This window comes from Pomacea canaliculata, linkage group LG9, assembly GCF_003073045.1.
Source record: "Pomacea canaliculata isolate SZHN2017 linkage group LG9, ASM307304v1, whole genome shotgun sequence".
Taxonomy (NCBI): domain Eukaryota; kingdom Metazoa; phylum Mollusca; class Gastropoda; order Architaenioglossa; family Ampullariidae; genus Pomacea; species Pomacea canaliculata.
Window position 1 is genome coordinate 17,880,393 of NC_037598.1, and position 16,564 is coordinate 17,896,956.

At 39.5% G+C, this 16,564-nt stretch overlaps 1 protein-coding gene across 2 annotated transcripts in view; it reads left to right on the top strand.

The window, feature by feature from the left end:
• The window catches only part of LOC112572620 (protein cereblon-like), a 30,238-nt gene extending 14,239 nt beyond the window's left edge, over nucleotides 1–15,999 (top strand). For both annotated transcript variants that reach the window (XM_025252382.1, XM_025252381.1), the window contains 4 exons: nucleotides 2,885–2,950; nucleotides 5,192–5,392; nucleotides 9,449–9,642; nucleotides 13,175–15,999. In XM_025252382.1, the coding sequence (XP_025108167.1) occupies nucleotides 2,885–2,950; nucleotides 5,192–5,392; nucleotides 9,449–9,642; nucleotides 13,175–13,346 (633 nt within the window). In that variant the 3' untranslated portion in view covers nucleotides 13,347–15,999. The remainder of the gene's footprint in view (nucleotides 1–2,884; nucleotides 2,951–5,191; nucleotides 5,393–9,448; nucleotides 9,643–13,174) is intronic.
• Nucleotides 16,000–16,564: the final 565 nt, after the last annotated feature.

The window sequence follows — 16,564 nt, forward strand, 5'->3', positions numbered from 1 at the left end:
GATTGAGTTGTTTTTCAGACTGTGAGAATGAAGAAAGAGAGAGTGTGTACATCTATAAAGGCAGTTTGGCCCACTGTCAAATCAAATCAAATCAAACTTTATTGTCTGTCGAGGAAACCAAAGACAGAAATTTTTCTTTGCTCACAACACGTATAATATGACAGGCAGGCATACATTCTCATACAGACATTCAGCACACACCCGCACCACACATTCTCACACACAAATAGGTAACTGATGCCAGTAGACCTACGAGTCCTTGTGTCCTTTATTTAGGATGGTGATGGCTGCTGGCACGAAGGACCTTCGGTAGGCAGTTTTTTGTACCCGTGGTTCTCTATAGCTCCTGCCTGAGGGCAACAGCTGGAAGTTGGGATGGAGAGGGTGTGTTAGGTCTGAAATGATAGATACAAGTCAGAAAGTGGCAGCTGTGATTTACCAATAATGTTATTGGCCTTGTCTTTGACGAGGAGGTGATCATACCAGGCTGCGATGTTAAATGAGAGGATGCTCTCAACAAGAGACCTGTACGTACACAGTCTCCATCACCCCAGAGCTGACGTTGAAGCTCCGAAGTTTCCTCAGAAGGTACAGCCGTTGCTGGGCCTTTTTGTACACGTGATCACTAAAAGAGAGCCTCCTGTCAATCACTGTACCAAGGTACCTAAACACAGCAGCCCTCTGCACATGCTGTCCCTTGATTTGGATTGGTGGGGAGAGAGGGGTTGTGCCATCTCTTTTTTCGTGTATTCTTCCAAAGGCCATCTCCTCCGTTTTTTTTAACGTTCAGCTCCAGAAAGCTGCGGTCAAACCACTCCTCCAGTGCCCTCACGCAGGCCAGGTACTATGACAGGAACTGCTCGTCTTTCAGGCAGGCCACAAGGGCCATGTCATCTGCATATTTCACAAGTTTGAGGAGAGCACTGTTGATCGTAATCTCATTTGTATATACAGAGAATAGGATGGGGGAAAGCACACATCCCTGAGGGGTACCCATGTTGAGGATCTGCTCATCTGACAGAATCATTTCATCCACTGACAGATTTACTCCTTCAGACGAGCTGCTGGACCCTATAGTACCTGTCAGTGAAACTCTGAGACCCACCCTCTGTGGTCGGTCCTTCAGGAATGACCTGATCCATAGAACTAGACTGGTGTTTCTTGTAGAGGGTGCAGAGCTGGCCCAGCTGCTCTTGTCCTCACATGGGGCTAGCTTCTGCAAGTCCCAAGCCCACTGTTTTTGCTGTGGTGGAACTGGTCATGCTGCAGGTAATTGTTTGTCAAGTGCCCACTGTGCCATTTGTGATGATGATTCTCATTTTGCTTCTTACAAGAACTATTCAAAGTGGAAGGATGAGGCAGTCACTCAACTCATGTAGAATCTGGCATCTTTTATGCTGTCACATAGTTGGTGGCTCTTCAGGAGCAACGTCTACACCAGACCACCTCCTACTCAGCAGTTGTTGTGAAATGACCATCTGTGTCTATATCTATCTGGACAGAAATGAGGTGGGTCTCCTTTGAGCGCCCCACCCCAGTCTCTCACATTATGCTACCTTCTTATTCTACAGGCTGTAGTGGTACCAAATCCTCACAGGCAACACAATCCACACAACCCACATCACTCAGAAATTACACATAAACAAGTGCGTAGTACAAAATCTCCACACAAAAAACACGACTCGTCAGAAAGATAGCCAAAAACAGCACCATGAAAACTCACTAATCCACATTGCACATCTGGCACTGCCACAGCTGATTCTGATCTGACTCGACTCGTTTTGCCTCTCTTTACAAGCAGGGGATGGATGTGGACAACAAATGTGCCTTTTCGCTTTCTCCATCTTGGCATCCCCTCTATCTCAGTGAGACAATCTGCTTCTTTCTCAAATAGGTAACACATGCAGGTTGGAGACTCTATACTGATGTGGATGTGGATCAGCACAATGTGAATAAGCAAAGCACAGGCATTTGCCACTGTTTCATTCTCCATTATTATCCTGACTGAGCATCTGAAGTCTTCTCTGACTTTTCTTCTGATAACTCGGAACAGTACAATCTATCTTTCTATCTAAAGGAACTGCAACAGGCCCTTCAGGAGTTCAAGGACTCTGTACCTGGCCTAGACATCATTCCTTATCAGCTGCTAATTCATCTTCCATGAGTCTTTCTCCTCCTACTTCTAGATATCTTTAACTCTGCTGTGATAGCAGTTCCATCTTGCTAGCTGCAACAGGCATCTTCAGCCCATCTAGCGCATGGTTGCTCTATGTTTTCTGTGAAACTTCATGTTTTGTTAGCCTTGCAGCATGTTCACCAGAGCAGAACTTCTTAGTCATTTCAGACTTGCTCTTTGCTCTCCAACCTCTTCTTTCCCATCATTTTGACCACCCTGTCATGGTCCAGCTTCATAAAATTCATGCAACTCTTCTATATTGCAACAAGGACATTGTTTTTATTTGGCCCCTGGTTATAGAAGTATCCCAGGCAATGTTTGAGGGGACCAGGCCACCAATGCTGCTTGCCAGTCTCCTGGTCAGTCGCATGTTCTGGTTTCATATGACTGTGTTGGCCTATGTCTGTCTTTCTGTCTTTCTGTTTGCCCACCTCCTTTCCATATTGTGAGGCAAGAGAAAGTGGTACTTAGCAGATGTAAAGTAGGAGAAATCCATGACTTGCATTCACACATTTTATTACGCGAACCCCCACCAGTTTGTTTTTGGTGCAATTAGAAATTTTGAACATGATTCTGAACATTCATATTCATCATCATTCTTCAAATGCAACTTGTGTTTTTAAATGCCTTTTAAAACATTTTGATCTACATATATATCTTGTGAAAAATTACAATTGCTGCTTTCATTTTTTTTTTATTGGTTTGCAGATGGATCGGTTTGCATGTGCTCTGCTTTCATATTGGCCAGACTGGGTATATAAAATGTATGATAAAGTAAGTATATATTGTGATAGTTGTGATAAGTATCGTGAGTCATACTAATAATATAAAGTGGTAATTTTTATAGTGCATTTTCATGCTTAGTAGTGATGATGCAACCATTTATTGGGAATAGCTTTTAGACAGGGATGACCACAGGCCTCTGCTACTGACCTTTTTAATTTGGAGCGATCTTTTCTAAGGATCGACAGTGTTGCTTTGTGAGTGGACTTGCTTAGATCTACAGCAAGATAAAGCAGCACTATTTTCAGATATATCAGACACCCATGGCACAAGAGTCCGTTGGTGGGTAAAAAAAGGGGAGTAGACTTCATCGGAGACTTCAAGAGTGCTCAAGAAGGAACCACCGCCATCTTGACCAGCATACAGGTTAAGAAGAAATGGTAGCCATCATTGGTTACATTTTTGGTGCCCAGTGTGAGTCCTACCATATTGACAAATTGACAAATCTTTATTAACAAGGGTAATGAAAAAAAGCAAGTATGCTTTTTTACATCTAGCCATGGAATGCCATGCAAAAAAGGAAACCATATTCCCAACTAGAAAAAGAGCACAATAAAACAAGAAGAAAGAGTTTATGTACAAGTATTACAGAAAATGTTTGAGAGGCCCCTGAAGCAATCAAAGATGTTGGTCTCAGTGTTTTAGGAGCCCTGTTTTGAACTGATAAAGACTGAATTTCATCTACTGAAGGTGCGATGGAATGCTATTCCACAGAATAATACCTGAGTATTTTAAACTCATTTTGAATAGGTCAGTTTGCTGAATTGGAATATAAATTTTAGGGATCCTCTTGTAATATTGGTGGAAAATAATGTGGAAATTCTAGGGGGCATTTTTTTTCTGTTAGTATTTTACAGACAAATATATATTTGTTGAAATTCAGTCTGTTTGTCAATAGCAGAACGCCTAAAGTCAAGAATCACTGGACTGTAGTGTTGTTTTGAGTAGAACCAATATTACTACTCTTCATGAATGCTTACAAAGAGGTCTTATTGAAGCTCTACTGGCAGAGTGGAACCCTGGTCCATGTTCGACTGAATATGGGCTGGGTAGAAGAGTTTTCGAGAGTGAAGATTTAGGAAGTGTTTAATTCTCAACAGAAGATCTTCAGAAAATAAAAGTACTATACCCCAGACAGACAAGAAAGACACAGCCAAAAACTAAATCACCTGCAAAAAAACACTACCAAGCACCAAACATCTGTGGCTGCAACAACAGAAACTTCAGTACCTTTGTCTAGCCGCTTTGCTTCCCTTGGCATGGCGGGGATGGATGTAGATAATGTTTAGCTTTGCCTTCTGCACCCCATCGTCCTCTGCCTTCTCCTTCTTCCTCTGCTTCTGGGAGACGCTTTGCATCTTTTCCTTTCAGATAAAGTGTGGCTACCATTCTTCAATGAAACTGTCAAGGGATTCAAACCAACTCGCCATAGCTCATCTCAGGACTAATAATAGTTAAACGTCTTCTCATAGTCTATGAGGGCCATGTGTAGTGCATGTGTGTGAGTGAGCATTCATCTTTTGGCATCTATGGTGACTGATATGTGTGGGTAGTGTATAAAGTATATGAAGAAAAAGATTAAGGTGATGAGAGTAAGTGAAAAAGAGATATAGTGTGTGTGTACTTGCATCTGTATGTGGAAGAATTGTTTTTTTGTGGTGTACTAATATTAGTGCGAGTAGCAGCATCTGTGTATTTGTGTGGGTGTGAATGTGATTGCTGTTTATAAATGGCAGCTGTCATCAAATTCAGTTCCTAATGTAATGTCACTTGGAAAATAAACAGTTTCTTTTTCTACATCAGTTTATCTTTGCAGCCCTATGCTCGTCGAGGAGTAACAAGGAATAAACTAAACATCAGTTATGCTTTATTTTGCATGTGGATGTTGAAGTAGATATGCAAAAATACGTCTTAGAAAGTCTTAAATTTTGGTTGGTCAGACTGGCATTAGCCATGGTATAGCATAGCTTGATGTATTTGGCAGCACCACCATTTGTGAAAAAAATGTATGAATCGCTAGTCAGGAGTCAGTTTCTTGTATATAAAAACATGAAGTGAAAGAATTGAATTAAGGCAGAATAGGATGATAAAATATGATGTCGCATGATGGAAGAAACAAATTTATGCTGTAAATCGAATTAAGTAAGATGTTACATATTTTTGTTTTTTGTAGCAGATGATGGCATCACTGTGAAATAAGATTTAAATATTTTTACATGCTGTTTGTTACAGGATGTGCTAAAAAGTCAGGTTGTGAATGAGCTTTACACATGGAATGAATCTTTTCAATCAGTATCTCTTCCAACCGAGGCTGCAGATTTATCCTTCTGGGTAGTACAAAACTTGCCTCTGGACAATAATATGAGAATTCATTTGATGAGCTTGAATTGCACTGTTCAGCGCCTTCAGACTGAGATTCACATTCTGAGAAAGGTAAATACAATAGAGAGAAAAGGAATCAGCGTTATATTGTCTAAATGAATTGACAGAATTTTGCAACTTGTATAAAGGGGGTAGCAAGATGTTGGTCATGATACTAATAATGGTCATCACAATGTAATTATGTAAGTGTTAGGTGCAACACACACTACAGATGAAATGTTTATATACACATAATTCTACACATAGCCTAAAAAGTGACTAAGTATGGTACACTTACTGCCATACTTGAAAAGTTCCTGCATGAGCCACTGCCAAAAGAAAAATTGTTGAAAAGGGGACACTTCAAAAGAAGATGATGGTGTTGGACTCCATGGTGGGTGGGGAGCAGAAGGAGCAAAACAAACTTCTTTCATTATGGCTGAAAAAAAAAAAATCAAACTTGGTCAGAAGAATGAAAGGATAAGTCTTCAGACAGTAAAGGTGAGGTGCAAGAGAGTGAGAGTGAATGTTGTGGAGGGCCTGGCCCAGTTTTCTTGTTGAGGGTGCAGATCCGGCCCAGCTGCTCTTGTCCCTCTCCCAATTTGTTTTTGCCAAGGGGTTTAAAAATATATCTTCTATATGTTTTACTGCCATCAAATGCTTGTGCGCTGGACATTTCATGTCCAGTGCGCCAACCAGTAAGCCTATTCCAATCAATACTCTTTTTCAAACCTTTTGCTATTTATGGGTTAAAGTCTCTCTGTTCATCCTTTCTCCGTTGTGCTGCTTTACCTGTCAGCGTTATGCTCATGGGGCTACATTCTGCAAGTCCCAAGCCTGCTGCTTTTGCTGTGGCCGGACTAGCCACGCTGCAGCTATTTGTTCCTTAAGTGTGCACTGTGCCAGCTATGACGGTTCTCACATTGCTTCTTCCAAAGACTGCCCGAAATGGAAGGAAGAGGCAGCCATTCAATATGTATGCAAAGAACATGTTTTAGGGGTGTTTTTTTATTTGGAGAAGGCGTATGACACTACCTGGAAGCGAGATATTCTGTTAAACTTTCACTCCCTTGGCTTCTGGGGTGGTATGCCTTTCTTCATCAAGAAGTTTTCTTTCTTACTGCCACTTTCAAGTTTGAGTAGGGTCTATTCTGTCTGATCTTCAGGAACAGGAAATGGGCTTCCCACATGGCAGCATTCTTTCTCCAACTCTTTTCAACATCAAAATAAGATTCAATCTTGAAATCTGTCTCTCCAGAGGCTTGAAGGCCTCATTATGTGTAGATAACTTTGCTCTCTGCATTCGAAGCCAATCCCTACCATGCCTCAAATGTTGGTTTCAACTGTGCGTAAATGGTGTGCAAAGGTGGGTGTCAGAAAATGGCTTTAAATTTTCTCCTACAAAATCAGCATGTATCCGCTTTTGTAAACTGCAAGGTATGTTTCCAAACTCATCTTTTTCTGTCAATGGCATGGTACTCAGAGTGGTCCAGGAAGTAAAATTCCATGGGGTCCTCTTTGAGTGTAAACTGTCTTTTCTTCCTTATATCAAATCTCTACATCTTTCTTGTCAGAAAACCTTGGACATTCTCTCAGTAGTTGGCCATGTCAGCAGGGGGTCAGACTGCATGGTCCTGCTTCATCTGTATAGCCTCTCCCTCTACTACCAGCTCCTCCTTGGACCCTTCCTGTTCCAGAGATTCGCCTTGATCTCACAGCCTTCAGAAAAGGTAACACCAGTCACCTCATCTTTCATCAACACTATCAGGAACTTCTTTCTGACTGTGCTGGATTCTGTTCTATCTTTACAAATGGCTCTAAAGTCCCAAACGGTGCCTCTGTAGCAGCAGTTCTGTCCTTCCAACGGCAATGGGCTTCTTCAGCCCAGTTATATTTTCTCTATGGAACTTCACACTATTTTGCTAGACTTGCAGAACATACATTGTTCTTCGAAGCACAACTTTTTGATTATTTCAGACTCCCTTTCTATCCGCCAAGCTCTTCTTTCCAATCGCTTTGACCACCTTCTCATGGTCCAACTTCACAAAATTAATGTGGCTCTCATTCGTTGCAACAAGGACATTGTTTTCATTTGGGCCTCTGGCCATGCTGGTATTATTGACAGTGTCCACACAGACAAGGCTGCCAAGGCCTGTGCCAGTGTCCTGGTTAATTTCAATCACAAATATCATTCAACTGTAAGTCTACTGTCAATGCCACTGGGACAGCCAGGACCATTATAAGGTACATGTCACCCTTCCCTGTCTTTCTGACTGCCTACCTTCATGCCGTCCTGTGCGACGGGAGAAGACTTAAGTTAGGGCACACCTATGCCTTGCAGTCACACCTTTTATGAAGTCAAGCCCCCACCAGGCTGCAGTGAATTTTTAGTCTCTTGTATTAATAAAATGTTCTGGTCTCCAGAGTATCCGACAGAAATTTTTGTTCTACCTGTTCAGATCTGTCCCATTAGCAACTATTTCTTCATTTTTAAAGAAGATAGAGTTTATACTATAAGATTTAAGGTTTTTTTGTATCCTGCTAGATTTTATTATTAGTTTCTAATTTGTTGGTGGGTTTAAGGCCTCAACACCCTGTTTTCTACATATTGCCTACCATTTTATAATTTTGTTTCCTTGTGTTGTTTTTGATACTAAGAATGTTATTACTCTCAGCCAGAACAAGCTAAATGCCACCTTTTCCTGTCTTTCTGACTGTGGCGTCCTGTGCGGCAGGAGGAAGTAGTTCTTACTAGATTACAGTTAGGACACACCTATGGCTTGCAGGCACACCTCTTATAAGGTGAACCCCCACCATTTTGTCCTTGGTGTCAGGGGACTTTAACTGTTACTCATGTTTTAATTACTTGTCCTGGTCTCCAGAGTATTCGAAAGCATGTATTTTACTTCAGGTTCTTCATTTTTCTTGCTTAGGTCCATCCCATCAGCAGCTGTTTTTACATTTTTATAGAGGATAGGGCTATACCATAAAATTTAAGATTTTTATGTTCTGTTAGATTTTATTTTTAGGTTGTTGGTGGGTTTTAGACCACAAAACCCTTTTTACTACCTTTCTATGATTTTGCTTCCTTTTGTTGGTTTTTGTTACTAAGAATGTTATTATGGAATGGAGCTCTCTCCCTTTCCATATCCTAAGGTGACCAGACGTCCCGCTTTTGACCTCACCCAATGTCCCGCTTTCTGGCAAGTCCATCAAATGTCCCAAATCTGAATACCATATACTGATTCGCATCCGGCAAAGTCAGAGGAAAGGCCCCCCACGGCGCCCCCACTTTTTTCGGCGTTCTTTGACGGTGACGACACCATCATCGGCGCGTGTCCCGCTTTCGCCCCCGAAACGTCTGGTCACCTTACATATCCATCACCTGCCCACTACGGAATCCTTTAAACATGCACTGAAAACACACCTCTTCCATAAACATTACTCCTAACAACCTTTCCCATAATGTTAGTCCTTTTTCACACCCTTCCTTTTGCAATATCATGTTACTCTCAGCTCTTGTTCTTGTTATTTGGTTCCTCTTTGTGTTTTCTGTATTTGATTTTATTCTTCGTTTGGTTCGGTTGTTGATTCTTTTATTTTCATATGCTATTTGTTTGTTTTCCTGTCCCTCAAATGCTGTCCGTGTTTCATTCTGTCCTAAGAGCATACTCCTTAGGAGTGTGAGTATGCACTTTACAAATTTTGCATTTATTATTATTATATTACCTAGGGTATGGGCATCTCAACCTTTTAATGTAATATTACTCTTTCTCACCATGATATGGCCGTAGATGCTGGCACAGCGTAAAACACAAACAAGCAGCTTAAAACGAAGATAAAACCATGAAAAGAGTCTTCAGAGCGTGATTTGTTTTGCATTTGTTGGAGCTAAGGAAAAATGATCGTAACTGAAATGAGCTCCTTTGAAACAACTGATGGCTGACAGTAGTGGTAGATGTGTGATGTATTTGTTATCTTAAAAAATATTACATATTCTTTTTTTCTTGCAGATAACTGTTTTTTCAAAGTATTGTTCAGTAAAAAGCCTTTCTGAGACTGAACAAGTTTCTAATATTTAGTAATCAGAACAATGTTTGGGATATAATTTGGTATTTCTGCTTCCAGTGTACCATTTTTTGTTGTGCCACATGCATGGTACAAATTGCAAGAAAAGAAGATGTGTTTAGCATGTCAGAAGAGGGTCCATTGAGTGCATATGTCAATCCTGGTGGCCATGTTCATGAGACGCTGACTGTTAGCAAGGCTAGAAACCTTCATCTTATCGGAAGGTCATCTTCAGAACATAGCTGGTTTCCAGGGTAAGCTTGGCTTTCGTATTTTTGATGTGGTGAGGAAGTTGAAGGAATGTTACCCTTGCTAATTTAATATATGTTAATGGCCATTCCAACATGCTTGTGTATTATGCAGCCAGTATATGTAAAGAACTTCAGTCCTTCTAGTTTTACTAGTTCTTAATGACAGTGTAATGAATTGTGGTAGGTCTCATATTGTTTTATGTACAAATGGTGTCTTGTGTCTGACGTCTTGTGTGTGTCATTGGTTCCATGTCACTTAAAGCAGAAAAAGACATCTTACATAAAGAAAAGTTGTTGCTCTCAAAATGGCAGTGAGCATGAAAAAACAACAGTCTTTGTCCGCCATTTTCTTTACAATTCTCTCGGTGACATTCCTCTGAACTTGTGCCTCTTCCATTTGATTTACCTACAAATCTGTTCATCCTCGCGTCATCTGCGGGGGCTCGTCGAGCTTTGTGTTGTGTGTATGTTAAACGCCGTGCATATGCAAGGTGTGTATACGTTTGTCTTGTTACAGACAGTGATTGTCATTATCTTGTTTGTGCTCCTGTGGATACCCCCTTGTCTGATAAATTAGAATTGCTTTTGCAAATGTACAGACCTACCAATAAAAACTTTATAAAGCTTGACCAGCTACAACAAAAATAGTTGACTGTGGAAAATAATCATAAACAATATGGGTAAAATTTATGTGTGAAATAAGGATGGAAAATAAAAGAAAATCAACATAAATGCATGAAAAAGTAAAGATGAAGAAAAATTTTCTCTGTTTAGTATCCTATTGATTTGTAGCCTTATCATTATTTTTTTCTTTGATAGCAGTTCATCTCTTTGGGATGCCAGTAACTAATTTTGTAAAATATATGAATTAAGCAAAATATGTAAAATGTATTAGAAAGAAAAAAACCATCCCATAGAAGGATGTGCTGTGGCCTTTGTAGAGACCATCTTTAAAACTATGCTTTGAATAAATGTAAAACTTTCAACTTAAAAATACAAATACAGCTTTTCGTTGTAAAAGGGCTGCTTCTGAACAGCAATTTATCTCCAGTATGGGCTTGAAGATTTCTGCATCGTCTGGGTCTTGTAGCTTCTCCAAGTCAAAGTAAATTTGGTTATTTCAGTTTTGGGCTCATTAACTCATTCGTAATGTGACATTGACAATCATGTTTTTGGATTACCTTGGTATGCTCCAATTTCTAGCATTTCAAAAAGAATGATAAAATAAAATAAGTATAACAAAACACTATAAACATTTTAATTTAAGTTTAAAGTATGCAAAAACAAACTGTTCTTACCTCTATTTTAAAATAACCTTTGTAAATCCAAAGAAAATTAGATATATCCAGTGGCATCCTGGAAACAAATTTTCATTAGCCAAACCTTCATTGACAATACCATGAACACTCACCGAAACTCAAGCTGAGCTATTATATAATAATAGGATTTATATAGCACATTTTACTTAAGTGGAAAATATTTTGTGTTTATTATGTCTGTTGATACATCTCTGTAAATTGCAGAGGTGTTTTAGTCTGTATCAGTTTGTTTGTTGTGTGAATTGTTATCTTTCTTTGTATTTTAGCATTTTTTGTAAAGGGCATTGAGCCTTCTATAAAGCAGAGAAATGCTGTATATAAATTTCCGTTATTATTACTACACAGAAGAGAATGAGCCACAAGGTTGCCTGCAGTCAACACCAATCAGAGAGAATGAGCCACCAGAGAGAATTATTCGGATGCTGACAGTCGGCATTTCTCGTGGTTCTGAAAAATTGCTACTTTAGTATAGTAGTGGAACATTGTATATAGTAGCATGGAACATGGCTTGCATACATACGCATGCAGGACAAGTACAGGCTTGGCGGTGTGTGTGTGGTGGTGGTGGTGGTTGGGGGGGGGGGTAATTACTGGCCGGCTGACAACCCCGTGACTGAAGGAGAGCGGGAAGAGATCGACTAATGACATGATGGAGGTGCGGGGATGTTTTTGGAGGGAAGCCGGGCATGAAGGTCGGGTGAAGAGGCAGGAGTGAGAACGTGAGGGGACAGTGCAGAGGTGGGAGCTACGTTTCATCGAGAGCGCGAGTGTCTGGGTGTGAGGATTTCGCCTTAGCCAGAACTATCGATTGGCGTTAAAGTAAAAGGACTTGGAACCCATGAGAGTTTGTGTTTCTTCTTGTGGTGAGATCGGGAAAGCAATCCCATCTACCCTGTTATATACGAGAAGTGCAGACTTTCAACGTCTGAATAACTGTCGCTGTCTTTAGGTGTTGATGACTGGCAATGTTGTGAATGGTGTACCAACGTGACGTAGTACACTGTTAGCTATGCTTGTGGATCGCAGGTGCGAATCGCGTACTTTGCTATCGGATAATTAATTAATTTACGGATGGGTTTGGGAGGCTGAAATTTACAGGTTAGTTTTATATCACCTATATCTGCAAAAAACGCAAACCATTCAGGTTGGTCTTTAAGAGTGCTCCTGGGTCCCCGTTGTTAGGATAATCTGGTGTGCTGCCAAGAGCTAAAAAGTACTCTAGTGTGTCGAAGATGCTGTTTTGCAACCTGAGAATATTCTTTACTTTGATCTAGGGTAACCAGTCTGCATGGTATGTGACATGAAGAACTATGTTGAAAGCATTTGAAATGTTTTGAAGTTCTAATTCCCAAGTAAAAACAAACACAGTTCAGGAGCTGTTGTAACCCTTAGAAGAAAACCAGAAGCAACAGAACCCATACAAACAAAAATTTGAGAAGTAGCCTTATACCTGATTGAAGAAATTACAAACCTCTGACATGGGACAGTTTTTAGCTTAATAGATGATGTCTCCTCATCGCAGGTTTTACTACCATGGTGTTGTCACTTTGTATGTCTACTTGTCAGCAAAAAATAATACTCTGTAGGTTTACTTCTAAACTTTGTGAAAATCATCATCATATACTTAAGTAATATATTTATATTGCCAGTGGATGTTAAAGTTAAAAGAAGATCTGGAAAAGGTCTGGAATTTTAAAAAATTTAAGTCATATCTGTATGAATATTGGATTTTGTCAAAGATACTTAAAATAATTATTTGTCTGCATTTCATTTTCTTCTTGTAAATCCCTAATGGTGACCAGGGTGCTAGAGTGTTACTTGTGAGACATATATGAAGTGTAATAGCACAAAAAGTCCTCAGGAGATCTATGCTCTACAAATAATATGTATACATAAGTTTTTTCCTAGCATTCTTCAGAAAATGTTTTCATTTTGAGCAGTCTTTTCCCATGCTTTATATAAATTATTATGAATAATTATCTAAATGTATACTATAATTTTATGACATAATTTTTTTATTGAAAAAAAATATTTTTCATTAAATTTGCTCCCATGCTATAATCAGAGGGTTTTCTAAACAATATATATATAAAGAGAGAGAATACACATTGTGTATGACATCATTGATCTATTATTTAACAAACTGTTTTAACATATTTTTTAAAGTGACTCCCCTGTCTTGAACTTACTGAAGATGTATTTAATTTTGTTTCCAGTTACTCCTGGACAATTGCACAGTGTGACACCTGCAATAGCCACATGGGCTGGCGATTCACTTCAATGAAAAAGAATTTCTGGCCATCAAAATTTTGGGGGCTGTGTCGTTCCTCACTTGTTCCAGAGTTGCAAGCAAATGACAGAGGACATGAAGAGCAGCTTCAGGGCTAGATTTGAGTGTCATCACAATCAGTGGGGTAGAGGGCAATGGAGACTTTGGTCTTCCCACCCAGTCCTGCAGTACATGCAACTCTGTTAAAACTGTGGGGTTTTGTGGGTTTTTTTAAGCCTCTTTAGAACCACTACTTTTGCCTATATTTGTAAATAATTTGAGGAAGTTGCTACAAAATGTGTAGTATGTTGTGTTCCCTCCCCTGATTAATCAGTCCTATTTTGTGAAGCCTATGTTTAGCAGTTAATATTGAAAACAAGAGAAATAGCTATAGATATGGCAATTTGTGTTTGTAATGGTGTTGGGTTGCAGGTAATGTGATCTGTTATGGAAAATTTGACATGGCAATAGTTTGTTGTTGGTTCATTTAGTAGGACAGTGCTTCCATCTTGAGGTAATTTTGAACTAATTTTGGGGGAGGAAACTAGAGTACCCTGGGGGGGGGGGGGGAATAGGTGTTTTACGCCGAGCCAGCAACTAAGGCTATATCACGAGGGCAAGGCAGCCAGCCCTGTAATCGGATGCCACCTGCAGAGAAAGAACAGCGTGCCCAAGACAAGAGCTGAACCCAGGATAGCCAACCTTCACTGTATTGGTGACGGGAGCTAACCGCTGCGCCACCTGATCGCCTCTGGAGTACCCTAACAAAACCCTCAACATCCAGCCCTGCAGACAGATGTTACATACAGAGAATGTCCCAAAACAAGATCAGAATCTCTGAGTTTCTCACTGCAGTGGTGACTACCGGGCTTATCATGTAATGGTTTTCGCCAGTGTTTTGATTTTATGTAATAGCACACAGTCACTTGGAAATTATGATAAATGTCATGAATATAGGTCTTGCCAATATTCTGTAAAATAAGCGCATGGCAAGAGGTTGTGCAAAGTTATACCAGTGTTCTTATTTATAACAGCACATGGTAAGGGACTGGGAGCTGTTGTTGACAAAATAACAGATATAACATGGACAATTGGGTGGGGTTGTTATCTACCTTTCAAGAATATGACAGCATGTTTATGTCCCTTGTGTATGTAACTTCCGGGCCGACCAAATGTTTGTAAGAAAGAGATGAGTGGTGAGGAAGAAAATATTCCTAGATGGAAAGCAGCTTGAAGGAATATAATCAAGTTCATGGATTAAGCATTGGTGCGAAAAATGCCAAATGATACTTTGTACAGCGAACACCTGGATTAACACCTTGTTTAGTGGCAGAATTTGATGTAGCCACTGAACATCCACAATTTATAAATGATAAAGTTGTTGCTATTTTCTATTGTGTATGACAACTTCGAAAACTACTAGAAACTACCACAGTGAAGAGGTTTTGTGTATGCATACTTCTTATTGTGATTTCTGTAAACATGATATCTTCAAAGCTTGTATTTGATTTTCCATGTGTTCACTTTTTAGGATTTACTACTAAGAGTAAACAAAATAAGTGCAACATGTCTTGTCACTGTTTGATGTTGTTAGTACAAGTTTTTATCACTGATTTGAACATGCAGATAAAAAAAAACATGTTTATCAGCTGTCTGTCATGTTTTTTATCAAGTATGCCATGCCAAACAAAACTGTTATTTTACTGAATCACATAGTGGAGGATACAACATTTTCAGAGCATTGCCAAGTTTTTATATTGTGTTAGGCAGGGTTGTTGTGGACAATACATCACCTAAAATCAAAACTTTTTTTTATTCTGGCCATATAACATTCATGGATACTGAGAGAGGTGACTCTTCTAGTCTGAATTATGTGTGCTTCTGTCATTCTCTTAATTTTTTTTATTTTTTGGTAGGATGATCAGTACTCATTCAAACTTTTCTGCGCATAGATGGCCATGGGTCTGTACCTACATGGTATCTCTTTTGCACACAGGTTCACGGAGTTCTATTTTTTTGTGCCGGTATCCACAACATAAAATCTGGGGAAAAAAAGTTATTCTAGCTGAACCATTTCCAAATATGCTTATGTACATCAAAGGAAGTGACTTTTACAGAAAGTTTACTAAATTTCCCAACACAGCCCTTCTTTCACTGCAAAAATGGTGACAAGCAAGTTGACACATGCCAAGCACTTTACACTCACAAAATAACTATAGCAAACAACTGTCACAGTAAGTGTCTAATAAGTCAAAAAGAAAAACCAGTGTTTTTACTTTTTAATTTGACTAAAAAAATTTTTGCTTTTTAGTGGGATGGTTTCTGTTATGAAAAAACAGTGGTGGTGTAGGTATGTGTTTGTGTACTTGCATCTTCAAGAGAATCAGGAAAATTTCATCATATTATAATAACATGGAGCATATTTCACTCATTACCATCGATGTGCCTCATCCTGCATAATACTGAGTCATTTTATTCAGAAAGATTTGTACAGGTAAAGATTTGGTGGTGATGTGATCATGCTGCTTACATCACGCGACAGTGAAATTACACATTCATATTTTTTATCATTCTGGAGCCCGGTAAATCTATAAGGCTATTTTTCATCACCATGAGTAGTGTCCATTCATTTCTGCTTGATGTGTGACCATATAAATCTACTGCCTGCAGGAAATGACGTGGTCCGAGTTCCCCTTGTGAAAAAAAAACTTTATCAAAATTCTGTTGGCATTACCTCATTCTGTATAGATTTACAATAAAGTGCACTTTCAAGATGGTTTCAGGTAGGAATAGTAGATTTCTGCTTCATGTCTATTTTGTCATTGTATCTAGTTTCTTTTACTTTTTGTGAAAGTAGGGTATTTTCATGCATTCTAGAGTGCCCTGCCATTTCGAGTGAGTTAAACCCTGATCTCTTTCTCTCTGGTCAGTCTTCGATCTAATGTTAAAACTCCTATTACCCATTATTGCATCATTTTGCTCGAGCAAGTAAAAAAATCCTGACTAAACAATTTGTTGATCACTGATGCTTTCCAACCACAAATCGGATACAGATGGATACCACCAGGTGTAATGTCTATCGTGAGTGCCTTCGTACTAGTAATTATGCTAAAACATGGCAAAAACCGGAAGCTATTCTGTAAATAGCCTCGTTCTATAGAACTCCTAGCTAGGAGATTGAAAAAAAATCGTCTGCGAGTTATCCAATGGATACAGATTCATGGTGTAAAGCTGGATCGAGATCGTGACACCCGGTAGTCGATCGACCTGGTCATAAACACATAGGCTCTGGGCCCTGGCCAGTACATTCATCGCGGAAAGTTTTCGCCCGTTAATG